The 18,937-nt window shown below is 37.6% G+C and overlaps 1 protein-coding gene across 1 annotated transcript in view; it reads right to left on the reverse strand.

Annotated features, from left to right (window-relative positions):
• The window catches only part of LOC136885041 (uncharacterized), a 186,523-nt gene that overhangs the window by 41,235 nt on the left and 126,351 nt on the right, over positions 1 to 18,937 (reverse strand). Inside the window, exons 8-9 of the mRNA XM_068229766.1 lie at positions 11,104 to 11,329; positions 3,860 to 4,021 (exon numbers count right to left, since the gene is read on the reverse strand). Coding sequence (XP_068085867.1) covers positions 3,860 to 4,021; positions 11,104 to 11,329 — 388 coding nt within the window. The remainder of the gene's footprint in view (positions 1 to 3,859; positions 4,022 to 11,103; positions 11,330 to 18,937) is intronic.

Consider the following 18,937-nt stretch of genomic DNA (forward strand, 5'->3'; position numbering starts at 1 on the left):
GAGGCACTGATTGGAATGAGCAGTGTGCATACTTAATGGAATAAAGGCAGAGGAGTGTTCACGGCTGTTTGTGGCCTGGTTATTCCAGCTCTGGAACTTTGGACTGTTAGAATGGCACCGTAGTACTGTTTGTTAAAAGTGAGAAAATGTGCATATTTTTATTTGATAGAGTATTTTATATGATAACATTGCTTTTAATCGCTACTTTCCTACTGACGTTTTTGTAATGACCTATGTTGACTTCAATTAGGAAAACCACAAAATCGGTCAAAATCTTAACTGCAACATACTTATATAGACCAAATAAAAGTAATTTCTGCACTGGATACAAAGAACACATAAATGCAATTAGATATGGTCGGCATAGCGAAGCACGGGTACATCAGCTAGTACAAAATATACAGAAATCTCACTCAGACATCAAACATAATTGACAACGAATCCAACCACCCATACACACACAAATTAACAGGAATGAATACAATGATATATAGAGCAATTTCTGTATCAGTGAGCACAACAGATTTCAAGAAGAAATACAAAGAATAAAATTTGGAAAAGAAAACAATCACCCTCCTGACACACTAGATGAACTATTAAGTAAACAAAGAAACCACACATGAAAGAGAAAAAATACATTGTTCTCAGCTACATAAACAAGAGCACATACAAAATATCTAACACTTTCAGAAAACAAGGTCTGAAAGTAGCCTTTAGGATGAACAACACGCTGCAAATACACACCAGCAAATGCAACCTAAATTTAAATAAAATAAAATTAAAAAAAAGACCTTTTCTCCAGATAGGAGTTAATGAATTTAAATGTCAAAATCTTAACTGCAACATACTTATATAGACCAAATAAAAGTAATTTCCGCACTGGATACAAAGAACACATAAATGCAATTAGATATGGTCGGCATTCAGTCTTCGGAGAACATGTGTACAAGAACTCCCACCATTTTACAGACATCGACACAGATCTAAACATTTTATGCATTGAAAATAGATTCAGATCTTTGAATATCAGGGAGGCTATCGAAATTTACACGAAAAAAAAAAGTTAATCAAACCAACCTCAATGATCACTCACATTTTTTTTTTGCTAGGGGCTTTACGTCGCACCGACACAGATAGGTCTTATGGCGACGATGGGATAGGAAAGGCCTAGGAGTTGGAAGGAAGCGGCCGTGGCCTTAATTACACTCACATTTTAAAAATTTACCCGTCTTCAACCTACTAAATTAATTTGGTGACAACATTTTCACTCATTGCTTTAGCGCTTAATGAATCCCAGAGGAGGCTACTCTTACTTAAATGTTTGGTATGTGGGTTAGGATATTATTATCTGTAGTAAATTCTCTCAAAACTCTCTTCGGCCATCAAGATTTTTTAGTAGGTTATTATTATGTATCACTAAAACTAACATCCTCATTTTTTAATTTTTTTATTTTTAAAATGCTATTTGTTTGGGGCGTCGACCTAGCAAGATCTTTTGCTTCTACTTGCACCATATATTATGAACCTGCATGTATTTGAATATTGCGGAAGTGTAAAGTGTTGAATGTGAGGAAAGGAACATTAAGTATGACACACACACACACCCAGTCCCCAGGCCAGAGATATTAATCATTTACAATTAAAAACCCCTGACCCGGGCGGGAATCAAACCCGGGGCTGCCGGGTGACAGAATATCTTCATTAACTTACATTTATTCTCTAACACTCAAAAATCCATTATAAGATGTAAAAGCAGCACTCCCCCTCCCCTCTTCAATGTAAAGTTTCAAGATGCACAACATTCCCCTTCCTCTGAGTGAAACAGAGTTGTTGCCTACAATATTTCTCTTTACCGAGCTCGATAGCTGCAGTCGCTTAAGTGCGGCCAATATCCAGTATTTGGGAGATAGTAGGTTCGAATCCCACTGTCGGCAGCCCTGAAAATGGTTTTCCATGGTTTCCCATTTTCACACCAGGCAAATGCTGGGACTGTACCTTAATTAAGGCCACGGCCACTTCCTTCCCACTCCTAGCCCTTTCCTGTCCCATCGTCGCCATAAGACCTATCTGTGTCGGTGCAACGTAAAGCAACTAGCAAGGAAAAAAAAAATTCTCCTTTCCTCACCCCCCTCCCCCTCTCTTCCCTACTCAGTTTCCAAGACCAAGATATGAGCTAGGATGCCTGCAGTTCAAACATAGGTGCTGAAGGTTACCGATGTATAGTGAAGGACTACTACATTAATTATTTATTCACCGGGCGAGTTAGCCGTGCGCGTAGAGGTGCTGCTGTGATCCTGCATCCGGGAGATAGTAGGTTCGAATCCCACTATCGGCAGCCCTGAAGATGGTTTTCCGTGGTTTCCCATTTTCACACCAGGCAAATGCTGGGGCTGTACCTTAATTAAGGCCACGGCCGCTTCCTTCCAACTCCTAGGCCTTTCCTATTCCATCGTCGCCATAAAACCTATCTGTGTCGGTGCGACGTAAAGCCCCTAGCAAAAAAATTATTTATTCATATTTGTACATAACATAATCATTGATTACTTTATGTAAAGTAAACAATATTGTACATATTCATGCATGATTTAAAGGGATAGAATTTGAAGAGGTTCTTATAGAATGACATGTTATTCTTTGTTTAATAGTATATTTTTTTACAGGTGTATTATACACACCCAGCTACTGAATGATTTCTTTCTATTCAACTTAAAAAAAGTTTTTGATCAGTTTATTAAAATAATATATTACATACCTGTGGTCACATACGAAGTTACCATAGCAGTTTTTCTTTTAGAAGTGTGCATTTTTATACAGAGCTGTAGGAAATTCCAATGTGTTCAGTACATCATGGGCACCAGAGTTTGTTTATTACTGAACTTTGTCAACAGTGTATCTCTGCAGACCGAATTAAGTGCAATACGAAATGTCAACTTTTTCTGAGAAGGCAGCAGCCATCCACAAGGTGGAAAAAGGCTTAAAGAAAAGTGTGAAATAGCAAGAGACTTTGGAATCATCCAGAATACATAGTTTACATTACTGCAAAGTAATTGCATTGGTTGTTGTGCGCATTTTAATGAAAACATTAAAAAATAAAAGAATAATTGAAACTTTTCTAATCTGAAATCCTGAATACATTTCTTGTCCATCCCTTCAACTTCACATTAATCAAGTTCACCTATATATGAATTACTTTTCTGAGTGAAACATTGAAAGGCTCTGTGGTTCAGGTGGCAGTGCACCGGCCTCTCACCACTGGGTTCTGTGGTTCAAACGCCGGTCACTCCATGTGAGATTTGTGCTGGACAAAGTAGAGGCAGGTCAGGTTTTTCTCTGGGTACTCCAGTTTTCCCTGTCATCTTTCATTCCAGCAACACTCTCCAATATCATTAGATTTGTCAGTCATTAATCATTGCCCTAGAGGAGTGCGACAGACTTCAGCAGCTGGCACAATTCTTATCCTTGCCACTAGATGGAGGCTTCATTCATTTGATTCCTGACCTGATCAAATGATTGGAAACATGCTCTGGAGTACATTGAAAGGAATGGTCATTTAGATATTGTACTCTATATCTTTGTATGTTGTATGCAACCAAACTGTTTTATATGTCATGATCAGTGGTGTTCTGTTAAAAGAAAGTGAATTCATAGACTAAATTATCCAAAAATTTCTGAAATGTATTGGAATGACATTGCTTCAGGTAAATTCCTACCCTCTTCCAGGCATTACAGCTTTCTTTAAATTTAAGAGTTGTTAATATCTGATTTGCATACCTCAATATTATATTGTATCTTTGAAAAATGTTGGATAGTACAAAGTACAAGATACTAAAAGAAAGATTCGTTTTTGTTCATAACCCACCTGTAAGAATAATATGTGCTTGGCGCTGTCTCTCCCTCAGTTTGGCATATTGCTGCTTGAGAGCAGAAATATCCAATGCCAGACGATCTTTGTCTGGAGCTAGTGCTGAATAATTAAGTGCCGAGAGTGATGTCGATGGAGAAGTTGTTCGGTTTATGGAATCTGTAAGGATTAATATCCATAATTTTTATTAGCACATATACCTAACCTTTATGATATCTAAGATAAAAATATATTCTAAAAGAATTTAATTGTATAAAGTCCACCTGTTCAATACACGTTTGCCATTAGATAAATGGTCTGTCTAAAAAGCTACATAGGACATGTTTCGACCGAGCCCAGAGGTCATCATCAGCTAAAATAACAAAGAGGAAAGACATATACAAAAAACAGTGATACAAAAATGAACTTCAGATAAAATACAATCAACAAATGCAGTGGAAATATATGTTTAACTGTAGCTTTTTAGACAGATCCTTTATCTAATGGCAAATGTGTATTGAACAGGCAGACTTTATACAATTAAATTCTTTTACAATGTTTATCTTAGATATTTAAAGTCATAATGCAACTGGAGTGAAGTTCATTACTTGTAATAACCTTTATGATACAAGTATGTTGTTATGCATTTATCTTCACCATACCAGTTCGGAGTTTACAACGGTGACAAAGTTACATGTATACTTATAGATTATAGACAATAGATAGGAACAAACTAGTGACAAACTGAGTATTAAACAGAAGGATAGGTACATTAGGAACATGAATAGGTAAATATAATAGGCTAAACACAATGTCAGGACAGTGTGGGAAGTGGGAGGGACAAAAAGAGGAGGAGGTACAGACAAAAACGCACTGCAGTCTTCAGTAATGTTATAGGCTTCATGTCCTGCCAAGTACTTTTGTACATGTTTTAGGAAATACGGTGGTGCTGGAATTTTTATCCTGCTAGTATTTTATGTGCCAGTAAATCTATCGACACGAGGTTGGCATATTTGACAACCTTCAAATACCACTGGACTGATGTCACATTCCTCAGGTGGATGAGTTATTTTCCCATCTCTTTCAGCATCCATAAGGGAATCTTCTTCAACATCCATTTCTCCTTGGTCCTTGATGAGCTTGTTTCTGCATCTCTGCTTTATCAGAAGGTTGGCATCAACAATCATTGAGGGGCCATCTGGATATATCTTCGTCTTGATGAATGAGTGAGTGAGTGAGCACTAGGTTTCACCCTCTCCCTTCCTACTATCATATATCACGTCATTAATTTTATTTCATTAACTCCTCTAATGAGGTTGATGCCGGGAAGGGCATCCTAAGGTTCATCTCACTTCTTATTCCAACCCGCAGGGAAATGGGACAAGGGTTGGACATACATGTTTGTCCTTGTCTCCTCTTTTTATTGCTTCCTTTTCTGATGCTGACCTATGATTATGTTTCTTCTCTTATCTGTTCCTATTCATACACATACAGGACACTATTATCAGTCAAGTTTGTTCTTGTTCTTTTGTGTATTCATGTTTGTCTTTATCTCTCCTTTCTGGTTTTTCCTCTGCCCCTACACTATTTATCCAACATTAGATGGTATTGACATAGGGCTCAGTGGAGGCTTCTGATTCAAGCAGGTATTCAAGGTGCAGAATAACATTGTTTTGTAACTGAAGGGAGTATTAGACGTACAAATACAAGTATTGTAAACGTAGGAACCATAGGTCTGCGGTGATTGGTTTCGGCTGCCTACCTCCCAGATGTTGGAGCGTTAATGAGCCACACTTTTTTGACAAGGTGTTGTCTGCGTGACCTTCTTTCTGTCTTCCTTGTGTCCTTCCCTCTGTCCGTCACCACTCCTGGACATCGTGTCCAAAATGTGCCGGGAATTTTCCAAACAATGTGCAAATCATTGTTGCATTGATATGAACTGTGCAGCTAAAATGTAAACCAAAAACTAATGATGCGCCCTGTTTATGCTCAAACACCTGGGAGGTTGGCAGCCAAACTGAGATCTTAAAGTGCATAGCGCTGAATCTAATCACTGCAGATCTATTGTTCCTATGTTCACAATACTTTTATTTGTATCATTTAACACTCCTTTAATTTACGAACCAACGTTTTTCTGCACCCTGTATGGGTAGGACCTGCAGGTCTGGTATCTAGTACTGAGCCAATGCCAAACATATACAAATTCATGTTCAGGTAAGAAAGATAACAACAGCAAAATTTACATGCTTAGGGAACAGATCGAGAACAGCAACTTGCCAGGTAAGTATGCATAGACAGAGTACTCAAAAAGAAAAACACTTCATAAACGTTAAAAGCCTTTGTTAGTAGATGATATACTGCAGTAAGAATGGTGGTGACCATTGCTGAAAAGTAGACTCTGCTTCGACAGAAGAGGGAGAGAGGAGAAGTAAGAGGTTGGATAAAGGGGGCAGTTGACTTCTGTTAAGGTAAGGTGTTTACCTAGACTTCCATTGACAAAGGCTGCAGCTGAAATTTGTGGACTATGATGAGTTTCTTTTATATGTTTTTTTTTTTGCTATTTGTTTTACGTCGCACAGACACACATAGGTCTTATGGCAACGATGGGATAGGAAAAGCCTAGGAATGGGAAGGAAGTGGCCGTGGCCTTAATTAAGGTACACTTGCTTGGTACGAAAATGGGAAACCACGGAAAACCATCTTCAGGGCTGCCGACTAGTAATGGGCAACGCTCTCACTCGAGACTCTCGAGACTCTCGCGAGAATCTCGAGACCGATCCTCCTGTACTGCAAGCTGTGCGACGTACCAGTAACTACGACTGTAAACTTGATAGTATGCCGTTGGCACTTAATTGCGTGAAATAATGTTCTAATATGAAAACGTGTGAGCCAATACATTTTGTCAAAAGCCTGGAAAAGTACTGCATGTTCAACTATGAACCCCTTAATACCATTAACGAAAGTAAAAACAGAATGTCAGTATCTTAAACTGTTCACGACTTATTTGGGGTGGACATCTTAGGTGAATAACACTGCATGATTTGTGAATGACTGTAGATAGGGTGTACAACTACTTGGATACTAGAGGCGTGCATTATTCGAACCTGAGACGGGGAAGATGTGCTTTGCTACATACGCAACCCCCATTACACATGAGTGGAACGTGTAATCTAAAATGCCCGACTTTGCTCCAATTCTTTCATCATGGGTGATGGGCAACGCTCTCGAGACCGATTCTCGTGTGCTGCGAGCTGTGCGACTACGAGTGTAAGTTTGATAGTTATCATCAGCAGTTCTCATATGGAAACGTGTGTGATGATAAATTTTGTCAAAATTCTAGGAAAGCACTGCATGTTGAACTATGAGTGAAAACAGAATGCCACCGAGCTCGATAGCTGCAGTCGCTTAAGTGCGGCCAGTATCCAGTATTCGGGAGATAGTAGGTTCGAACCCCACTGTCGGCAGCCCTGAAAATGGTTTTCCGTGGTTTCCCATTTTCACACCAGGAAAATGCTGGGGCTGTACCTTAATGAAGGCCACGGCCGCTTCCTTCCCATTCCTAGCCCTTCCTTGTCCCATCGTCGCCATAAGACGTATCTGTGTCGGTGCGACGTAACGCAGCTAGCAGAAAAAAACAAACAAAAAAAACCAGAATGCTAGTATCTTAAACTGTTCACGAGTTATGTCAGGTGGACTTCTTAGCTGAATAACCTGTATAATTTTTTAATTCTTATTAGGATGTAAACCTACCTGGATGCCTCACAATCGTTGTTGGCAGGGTAGTTTCTTGTGATTCAGACCGGGCCGGAGGTGTTCTGTGACGATCCCTCTTCATTGATATTATGCGTTTGTAAGTGCCGGATCACCCCAGAAGTATTTCTGCCGAAGTATTTTACTTCTTTTGAATAAGAAACACAGTGGACTGTGCTATGTGACATCTCTTAAAAATAACCGACATCCACGACTTACGTTGCGTTTCGGATATCTTCTTCAAGTTGTCGCGTACAATTAGACACAATTTCATATTGCACCATCACATATCGAAGTACGTACCTACCTAATTATGACGCGAGTACTCTGCAACATTGTAAGTAATAATTTCCTTCGTCACCAAAATATCACTAAACACAAGCAGTGGTCATATGCTATTCAATGCGGGGTCTGATAACGATGTACACCTACTTGTCGAAAGAACTGGAGCAAACTGAAGCAATTTAAATTGCACATTCCACTCATGCGTAATGGTGGTTGCATATGCAGCAAGCCGCATCTTGCCTTGTCTCGAGTTCGAATAATGCACGCCTCTAGTATCCAGTTACGTGTACCTACAGTAGCCGTCAGATTCTGTACTTAAACCACTCATTCATGTACCTACCAGTGCATACAATGCTCGAATGCTTATCCTTTATAATTATGTTATACTGCTTCAAAATAGACCTCGGTAGAAATGAACGCCCTAGTCGCTTGTTGACACGTATTTACGAAATTGAGAAGGCCCGTGGTTGGCTATTCGCATACTCGGCACAATCAACATTCAGCTCCGACTACCTGTACACCTACGACACGCTGCTCGCCGCACAATGTGGGGACAACGCTCTCGAGATTTCTCGAAATTTCTCGCGAGAAATAATACCTGCGCTAGTCTCGAGAAATTCCGAGAAATCTTGAGACCTCATCTCAGACTGCCCATCACTACTGCCAACAGTGGGGTTCAAGCCCACTATCTCCTGGATGCAAACTCATAGCTGCATGCCCCTAATCGCACGGCCAACTCGCCTGGTCTTTTATATGTTACCTATGAACATGTGTTCACCTGGTAAGTTACTGTATCCTCAAATCTATTTGGCACTTGAATAAGAAAGCAAACCTAGCTACCTGAAGCCGACTGAGAGATCGCAGGTGTCAGCGGACTCCCCTGAAGCAGAGCACGCAGAAGGCACAGGAAGGGAAGGGGATCATAGTGACGGACTGGACAGAGAAAGAGGTATTGTCAGTTTACACAAAGCAAGTTATGTTATCAGTATAATCTAAGCTAAGGCCCACAACAAAGAAAGCACAAACGAGAGATCTTGTTCTCAGCGTTTATAGTTTTATGAAGAAAGAAGTACAGGAATCAAAGAATAAAATGTGAGAGTAGTATATGAAAGAGCTGCTGCAAGTATAGGAAAGGGTTGCAGTTGCAACAAAAGTGTCACTGAGGACTAGCAAAAGAATTCTAGAAGAGTATAAACTAGAAGGAACTTTATTAGTCAATCAACTAATCAGTCATCATTGACCTGCATTTAGTGTTGTTGCGCAGGTGGTGATTTCCTGTCAGTTGTTTACCTCATCTTTCCTTAAATATTTCAAATAATTAGAAAATTTATGAAACATTTCGCTTGATAAATTAGACCATTCCCCAATTTCTTTTTGTGTACATGAGTTGGACAATGGTACAATATTACTGCCTAATGCGATTCTTCCCCCCAATCATTACCTACTCTGTGAGTTCTGTTTTCTAGAAATTTAGCCATCCATTTAACCACACTTGTGTCTAGTCCAATAGCTGTCATTTTTGTCACTAGTCTCCCATGATCTACCCATTTATTTGTTTGTTTGTTTGTTTGTTTTAGTACACAGGCATAAGTGCTCAAAGTACGTTCCTTACCTAGACACAAAAAAGACAAAGGATTGTTTAAGATATAAAAATGACAAAATTTTAACACAGTAAGTCTGCAGATAACTCCATTAAGTAATTTATAGTACCTAAAACTAAAGAAGGAAATGAAAATAGAAAAGGAAAATGAGAGTATTAATGAGCTTCCATATGTCCAGCACAATGGACTCTTGCTTATAATTTACAAACATACATCTTAAAATCTGTGTTGAATGTGTCAAGGCTATAGAATCCATGTTAGCATTGATTGAATTGTAAAATGAACCAATTTTTACAAGTGGGGAATTCATGTCATATACAGTTAAGGACATGACATGTTTGCAGGTGTGATCCTACACGTGGAACATGAAAAAGGATGAGACCAAGGAATTCTGAACAATCATTTCTGCGGGTAAGTATTTTTCTAAAGGTTTGCATTGATATTGGTATTGGAGACTGCGCACAAAAATGAGGGCCATTGAGCTAGACAAAAGAGGGGATCTAGTACATCAGAAACTAATAAAGGAAGAAGTGTGTGATGAACATAGATAATTTTGATATATTTGTAATTTGATGCACAATCCACGAGTTTCATATTCATCTGAGGATATCTATATCGATTTCCCTGTTTTACTAGAATTTCCAAGGTAGCTTCTTCAGTTTGAGTTATCATAAAAGATCTTGACTTGAAGTGGAAGAAGGCGAAAAATAATATATGTGTTGTAATTAGAAAACATGACATAGGAAAGTGGAAGAAATGATAAAGAAATAATCAAGCATTCCCAAAAAGTGTCAGAAGCCTGGTTTGGAGCAAGGATGTCCCCCAGAGATGCAAAAGAGTAATATACAGGACATACTATGTACCTATTCTGATGTATGCAGCAGAAACTTGGGTAATGTGGCAGAGAGATGTGATACAGGCAAGGGAAATGACATTTCTGAGAAGCAAGATAGGAGTGACAAGTGAGATATTAGTAAAAGAAGAGCCACTATAGAACAGGATAGACTTAGATGGTATGGACACATGAAGAGAATGACAGAGGAAATTATACCAAGGAGGATACATGAAATGGAGATAACAGGAAAACGACCAAGAGACAGGTGGATAAAAGAAGTGAAAGAGTGTTGACAGAGAAGAGAAGAGGCATGGGCAAGAGTGAAGAGGGAGTATTGGTGGGAAGAAAGAGGAGATGGAGAGGCTTATGTTCCAAGCAGACCTGGCCAACAGCTAGAAATTGCATATGATTGTGATGATGATAATAATGATGATGATGATGATGATGATGATGATGAACATGGCATAAAAAGAAAGACTAGTATCTTACTTTACAGAGAAATATAAGGAAGGGGGTCAGCCCATCATATATGAAGAAGAAAGCTGCATACATAGCAGGATGACCATATCCACATGGTAGAAGGCACTAAGAGAATTCATTTTTTTTAAATGTATAATTTCATGATTATTATTATTATACAATGGATATTCAAAATTAAGGATTTCTACACGTTACCAACATCAGATAAAAAAATCAAAGTTATTATCCTGTCTATGTTACCATTTTGAAAGCCAAAAGTAGAATATTGATTTGATCTCCTTTTTTAAATTTAGTTTCTACTAGAAACTTACCTCTCCTACGAGGAGAACGAAACACTGTTGAAATTCCGTAGGCTGCTGCGACTGCAATCTTTTCCTCATCTTCATCAGTTTCCTCATCATCGTCACTGTAGAACAGTTTGAGTCCACGTTTGGCTGCTGTAGATACCGTCTGTGTCCATGGTGTTATGTTGTACAGGTACTTGTCTCTTAGTTCTGACAGCTCAGGGAAAGGGAATGGTGCAATGGTGACTATTGTCTGTAAGAATATCCAAAATGTTTACAATATGCATTAGCTAGTGTCGTTACGCTGTGATGAAAAATGTTTCATAGCATATTTCTCAGGAACTTGGATCTTGTGAGAGTGTGTGACAGTCATGGGATTGCAGGTGAATTTTCTACTGACAGCATGCTGGGCTGATTGATTTTTTTGTTTTACGTTGCACCGACACAGATAGGTCTTACGGCGATGATGGGACAGGAAATGGCTAGGAGTGGGAAGGAAACAGCCATGGTGTTAATTAAAGTACAGCCCCAGCATTTGCCTGGTGTGAAAATGGAAAACCATGGAAAACTATCTTCAGGGCTGCCGACAGTGGGGTTCGAGCCCACTATCTCCTGAATACCTGGGCTGATTGGCTCAGATGGTAGAATTAATTACATTTATTTGATGTGAGAGGAGACAGGCTTCATACCCAATTAGTACCTTCTTAACATTAACTAAGTATCTGTCTACGAAAGGAGTTAAATATCTAATGCAATACACTTTGTTTTTCTTTAAAGCAGGTTGGTTTTATTGAGGATTCAAATACTGTGTTATTCCCCAATCCTTTTGGTACAATACCCTATTTTTCAATATGATCTCCGTTCAGTGCTACAGCATTACAACACCGGTTATAGCGCTGCCACCTATCGGAAATTAATGAAACTTTACGAGACGAAGCGGGAATATTCAAAGATGTCTAAAAACTTCCAATTTTTAAAAATGAAACTGTCTGAGAAATAAAATGTGTTGCATTATATATTGAATGCCCCTCGTGTATCTATAAATTAAAAATTAAAAAACAAAACAAAATGCATAGTAACATTATACCGGGTGGTACAGCTTCCCCTATTTTTTTCCAAATATATGCAACCAGCTAGGAATTAAATGTCTCTTAGTACTATCTTGCACAACATCTTACAGCAATTTTATGTGCAGTTAGTCTGATATAGACTTTCCCGCGCAATGCAAAAACGGTACAAGAGGCAGTAGGTGAGGCCCATCTCAAAAACACTGTACCATTTTATGTAGAGCAGAGTCCAATACTCCAGTCATTTTTATGAAATGTTACTGTACTATACAAACCATAGCCACTCCTTTAGTTGTCAGTAGAGAATTGGACACCTGATTGGTTCAAGAGGTCATTTTCTTTTGACAGAAAAGGGTGGTCATGGTATCATAGAAAACGTGATAGGTTAGGACCAATTACAGACATGTTAATTCACTGCCATTTTGTATAGACTCATCACATCGAAATTGATAGAAGCGCGGTTTTTCACAGTATTTTATAATCTATGACATGCAAATGCTGTACAGCAGATGTGATAGCTTACGCCATGTAATTGCTACCATTCCAGCATTCAATAAAGTCATAAAACTGGACCATAAGTCTGTAACACACCAGTAACATTACGAAGTGAGAACTTTCGCTCACTTCGTGAATACAGAGTTGTAAGAACTAGACATACAAGCGGAATAGCTGCGTGGAATTAGTCTTGTTAGATGTTAGATGTAAGCTACATAGAGAAGTGAGGGTTTGAAACCTTATTGAATCATGCCTTTTTTAATTTTAATTTTGTACTCTTTTGGGCATCCTGCATGATGACTTGACTTTTCTGAAGTCTCAGATAAAGAAAGTTATAATAAACAGACATAATAATTTTTGCCACATAAGCACCGACTACAGACAAATTCATTGTGAATACCTTGAATACCTCCTGAAACTTAATGCTGAACAAATTTAACTAAGTAATAGGTACATACTCTACTCGTACGTAACGGTTGCAACTATCTCGGATTAAGAGAGACATGATTCTTTAGCATACTGTGGTGTTTGCAGCAAGGTAAACCTGTTTGCACATTCGAGTTCAGAACTTGTAACATACAAGATCAGTTTCGAAGTGATAGCATAGATTATTCCATTAGTACAGAGATATGAGACCTGGTCTTTGTTGCCTGGAGTGGCTACATGGTACTAATAGCAGCCAGCATGTGAATTTTCCAATGGATTCAGAGTTTTAATCTAGCTACGAGCTTTTCATTTTTATTTGTATACTTTTAAGGCATTTGTAGTTACGTTTTAACTTAATAAGGTTTAACTTCCTTAAGTCTCAAAAGTAACTTTTCACCTTTAGAAAGAAAGCATACATCAGAAAGGAATAATAACATGCGACTTTCATATGGCAAACGGCTACAACGAATGAAGTGCACTGCACTTATTGTCAGCATTATGACACACCCATTGAACCAAGCAACTGGGCACGTTTGACTCGAAGAATGACTGGACTTCATATGTACGGCACATGAAACAGCACATAGTAATCTTTACAGCGTGCAGGCAGGTTCCATCACATATATTGCAGCAAGCAAGAATGAATCACCTCTACCGTACTCAGCTTTGTATGCATTAACGAAGGAGGCGGTCAGCATTTCCTCCACTAATCGAATGGCCATGCACAAGCCAAGTTCACCTCTGTCAGTAACAGATATTTTACTGCAAATAGCTCTTTTAAGAACTACTTAGAAATGAACATAACAGAGTTCCTGCAACATGAGAACTGATCATGATTTAGATTTGTCCTCGACAACGTGACTTATATGAACATTTAACAACAACATTTTTTACAAATTGTCATCTATCGGAATTGAACCACCGACTAATGAGCACCGCTTTCCTCCTCTAACTTCAAGCATGCTCAGCTATCAAGAGCTGCCGTTTCCCAGCGTTATATCAACACTACTTCTAGTCATTTAGCCATCATATTCTCTGTACATGAAGTTTCTATGATACAGAATTTTCACAATTCTTTACAATCATTCGGTATTTTATCGTTAATGCTGATTTCACTGACACGAATAAATGAATTGTAGAAAGCATATTAAGACATCGCTGTGAGTAGCCAAGGTCAATGTTTTAGGTTAGGCTATAATCTGCGGGTTGCATAAAACTGAGTGAATAGGGGCAGCTGTACTGCTCGGTATATGATGCCACTCACAATTTAAAAGAAATGAAACATGCACAATAAAAATCACGTGGTAATCAAAACCAAAACAAAAAAATTATAAAATCAAACTTAAAACACAAATTACTATGTATACTGGGAAATATCGTCCCTCCTCTGGCAAACTAACAAATCTGCAAATTGTCAAAAAATTAGGAGAGCTGAAAGAAGTTGTGATTACTCATATCAAATGCATTTTTATATTTAATGATTGGTTTTATGTGTTAGCCATACATAATGAGCTGTAGATATGAGACTTTGTCAGGGAGTAGATATTATATAAATAATAAAATCTAGACCAAAACTTTAGGACTACAGGTTCTTTTCTTCATCACCTTCGCTACTTTGCCATAGTGTGGACGATATGAAGCGTGCCAGAAATAAAGAATTATCAAAAAATATTATAAATTTTAAAGGCAGCCTTTTAATGTCTTATTCAATTCATTGTCCTATTAGGTAAATATATAGACTTCTTTCAGCGGCAGTATTATAAAATGTTGTCATTTTTACAAAAGGGGAATTTAAGCGATGTGATGCTTTTAACCTTTGAACATGAAATAATTTATGCTGATGTGATCTTATTTGAGGAACATGGAATGAAAAGTATCTTAACAGGTCCAAAATATCAATACGTCCTATTATGATTTTCCTTAATATTTGTATAGAAATTAAGGTACGTCTGATTTTCAGTGAAGGAATTTGAAATATATTCCTCAATAACTGCATTGATGTGTTGAAAGGACAAAAAATATTAAAGGTATTTTAGTAAAGATATCATAGGAACTAGTTTTGCACAATTTCAATAGCAATCACTTAGGTACTACTTTGTATATGGGCTCCACATAATAGCAGAATATTCCAATATTCTCCTTACTAAGGTAACAAATAATTCATTTAATATCGAAGGCTTGAATTTCTTATCAAAGATCTTAGAATTCCATTTACATTCTTTGTTATTTTATTAAATGTTAACTTACTATCAAAAGCTCTACATAGATCCTTGAATGTTGAAACCCTATCTACTTTTGCTCTGCATATATGATAGGCCGATATTTCAAACTCCTTGTGGTAAAAATCATGTATTTACATTTACCAACATTCAAAGAAATGATGTTATCACTGTCCTTTTGTAACTTGTCCTGGTCTTTGTTGTCACTAATGTATTTGTAAAGTTTCAAATTATCTGCAAAAAGTAAAAAGTTGGTGTGGCAAATATTACCTTTAAATCATTAATTAGACTTAAAAACAAAGAAGGTCCAAGATTAGATTCTTGCAGTGGGCCTACCCCAGGACTGATAAAATTCTCTAAATGTTCACTGTTAAAAGAAACAAGCTGCTGTTGATTTCTTAAGTATGTATTAACTGTTTTCAAAAATCAAATTTATACATTTTAGCAACTAAAATTTATGGTCAACTTTATCGCTTTTTAAAAATCCGTATAAAAACACCAGTCCTTCAATTGTTATTAAGGTTATCATACACATTTTGAGTATAGCCCATAGGGTTGGTGATAAGTGACTTGTTGTGTACAAAGCCATGTTGAAATTCAGATAATGCAATTTTGATATGGTTACAAATCCAAATCCTGCTGTATAATATGTGCTCGTACACCTTAGCTATGGCATTTATTCTGGACGCAGGTCGATAATTAGATATCATTCCAAAATTTCCAGTCTAAAAAATGGGTATAACTTTGAGCTATTTTTCATTTTTCAGGGAATGATGAAGTGTGAATGGAAAGATTCAAAATTAAAGTTAATTGACTAGCCAGAAAATCACAATCTCTTATTATATACAGTGGTATTCCATCAGGACCACTTACTCCTTTAGGCTTTAGTTTATGATTAATAGTCTTTCCTTTCATCTCTTCAACAGATATCTCACTAACACACAATATCTCACCAGATGGAAATAAGGAAATATCCTCCAAAGCCAAATTATCCATTATGTAATTAAAATCTGATTCAACATAAACTGACGAAAAACCAAGCAAAACCATGGGCAACATTACTGCCCTCTTAACTCTCACCTTTATACTAAAAATTCGGGAGATATTGGGTTCGAACCCCGCTGTCGGCAGCCCTGAAGATGATTTTCCGTGGTTTCCCATTTTCACACCAGGAAAATGCTGGGGCTGCCCTTAATTAAGGCCACAGCTGCTTCCTTCCCACTCCTAACCATTTCCTGTCCCATCGTTGCCATAAGACCTATCTGTGTTGGTGTGACGTAAAGCAACTTGCAAAAAAAAAAAAAAAAAAAAAATACTAAAACGCTTGTCCTGTTCATGTTAATTACTTAATCTCACCATGCCTCCAGAAATGAGCTACATCATATTTTAAAGTATCCTCTAATTTACAGATGTAAACTCCATATGCAGAATTTATTTTCATTTTCAATTTATTTGAGAGTTGCCTGTATCAATCATCATAATACGTGGAGAACTTTCTGTTTTTTTTGCACACTTCCTTTTCTTTTTGATCATCATGATTAAATGAAACTGGAAAGTTTTACTTTTTAATGATTCATCCCTTAGGTACGAATGCAATTATTCAAGCACATATATATATATACCGTATATGAGTAAAAGAAATCTATACTTCGATCCTTGTCCTGAAATGCATACTACAGGTTCCAATCAATATCTTTTAACTGATAATACAGTTACAAGTAATCATGTTCATATTGATCCGTATTGATTATATAAGTTGAGAAAAAATCTATATAAATAAAGTTGTAGGGGGTCCGCTGTCTGTAATTTCGTTTGTTTAGCCAATTTTTCAGATATTTAACCACTTTAGGTCAACTTAAGACTGTATCAATGGTTTTTATTTTTTGTGTCTGTTTGTCTGTTTGTTCCACCATCACAGGGAAACGGCTGGATAGATCTCGACCAAACTTCAAATTAAGAGTATATTCATCCTGGGGAAGGTTTTGATATACACATGATTTAGAAATCTCTTATTGGACTTAGTAGATAGGGTTTTATAGGAAAACCAGAACAGTTTTCTTCCATTTTCTTTTATACTATTGATTTTCTGTAAAATGCATGGACTATATATGAAACGTCCCTATATTATAAACAACTTTTGTTATGTTCATAATTTCATTTACTCTTCAGATGACAGAGAAAATTACTATTTTCTGCGGGTCTCATGCTCTGCATTGAGGTACTGAGAGACTGAGAACGAACCTTCAGGTTACCAAGGCGACGTCACTGACTGCTTGCGCGCAGGGAAGTAACGCGTTGCCATTTTATTCATCATTTCCGTAAATTCATTGTTGTTCCTTGGGTAGAAAGCAAGAGAGGCGTCAATCGGCCAGTCTGCGGGATGTTGGCGGAATACCGTTGGAGGTTTCAGTCATCCTCGAATAGCACTAAGGGGCGTTGTTAATATTTGAACATTACCGCGGAGTGTAGCCCATTACTTCACACCGTAAGGAGTTTTCTGGCATTTGCTATAATTTTTACTGTATTTCTATTCTACTTCTATTTTCCGCTTTTTAATTTCTTGCCTCTCCTTTGCCTCTTTAGGCTTAAGTAATAACACGATTAGTCATCTTCTTATCTGTTTACCTACGAATCCCTGCACCAAAAATTTATCTTCTGTTATCACCTTCTTATATCCGTAACTCATACCATCACAATTTATTAAGGGGCATTAAATTAATAATATATTATGGGTTCACCTATTCAATACAATAACACTTAGTAATGCGAGGTTACATCACAAGTCGATCACAAATGGTACCGGTTCCGACCCCAGATCTGGTTCATCATCAGCCGAAGGTTTTAAATGTCTTCAAAATCTTGATGTGAAGTTGAATAAATAGCTCGATGTTAAATCTTATAATTGTATGTTTGATATATTAACATGCAAATAGCTAGTTGTCTTGTTATGCAGAAAGATTGATATTAAACACCTTTGTGGAGAGAAATAAAACAGAGTGCAGTATTAGAACAATTGAGAATCACAGTTGACAAATGAAAGTATCTTTTAAGATAAATGCTCGACTAGTTCTTGAGGGGGCGACATAGGGTAATGATGTATGTACATATGTATGTATGTATGTATGTATGTATGTATGTATGTATGTAATGTATGTACACCTATGTATGTAGGGTCATCCCCAGTATCGTTCCTCTATGGAGCTAGGTATGAAGTGAGATGAATCTTCTTAGCAAGTTTTTACGACTGGATGCCTTTTTTTTTATTATGTCAACCTCATTAGAGGAGTTAATGAGATGAAATGACTGATGTGATATATGATTGTAAGAAGGGAGAGGGTGAAACCTGGAGCCAGCCCATAGTCTACTCCTGTCAGATAGCACCAAGGGGTCTGTTCAAGGCTTAATGTCCACATCCAATGGACAAATCAGCAATAGAGTCGTATGCCCTCACTCCATGCGAACGATGTGGAGAGGTTTGGAATCAAATCCAGGCTTTTCGCATGCAGTCTAGTGATTAGAAATTGTAACACTGCCTGTCCTACCCTGCTGGAGAACATTCTAATGGTGAATTTTTTTGAGCAACAGAATTCGAACCGGCTAACCACTGTGTCAGACCATGTAGACTTGCTGCCTTAACGATTATGGCCACCAAGA

The sequence above is a fragment of the Anabrus simplex genome, chromosome 1 (assembly GCF_040414725.1).
Source record: "Anabrus simplex isolate iqAnaSimp1 chromosome 1, ASM4041472v1, whole genome shotgun sequence".
Classification (NCBI taxonomy): Eukaryota; Metazoa; Arthropoda; class Insecta; order Orthoptera; family Tettigoniidae; genus Anabrus; species Anabrus simplex.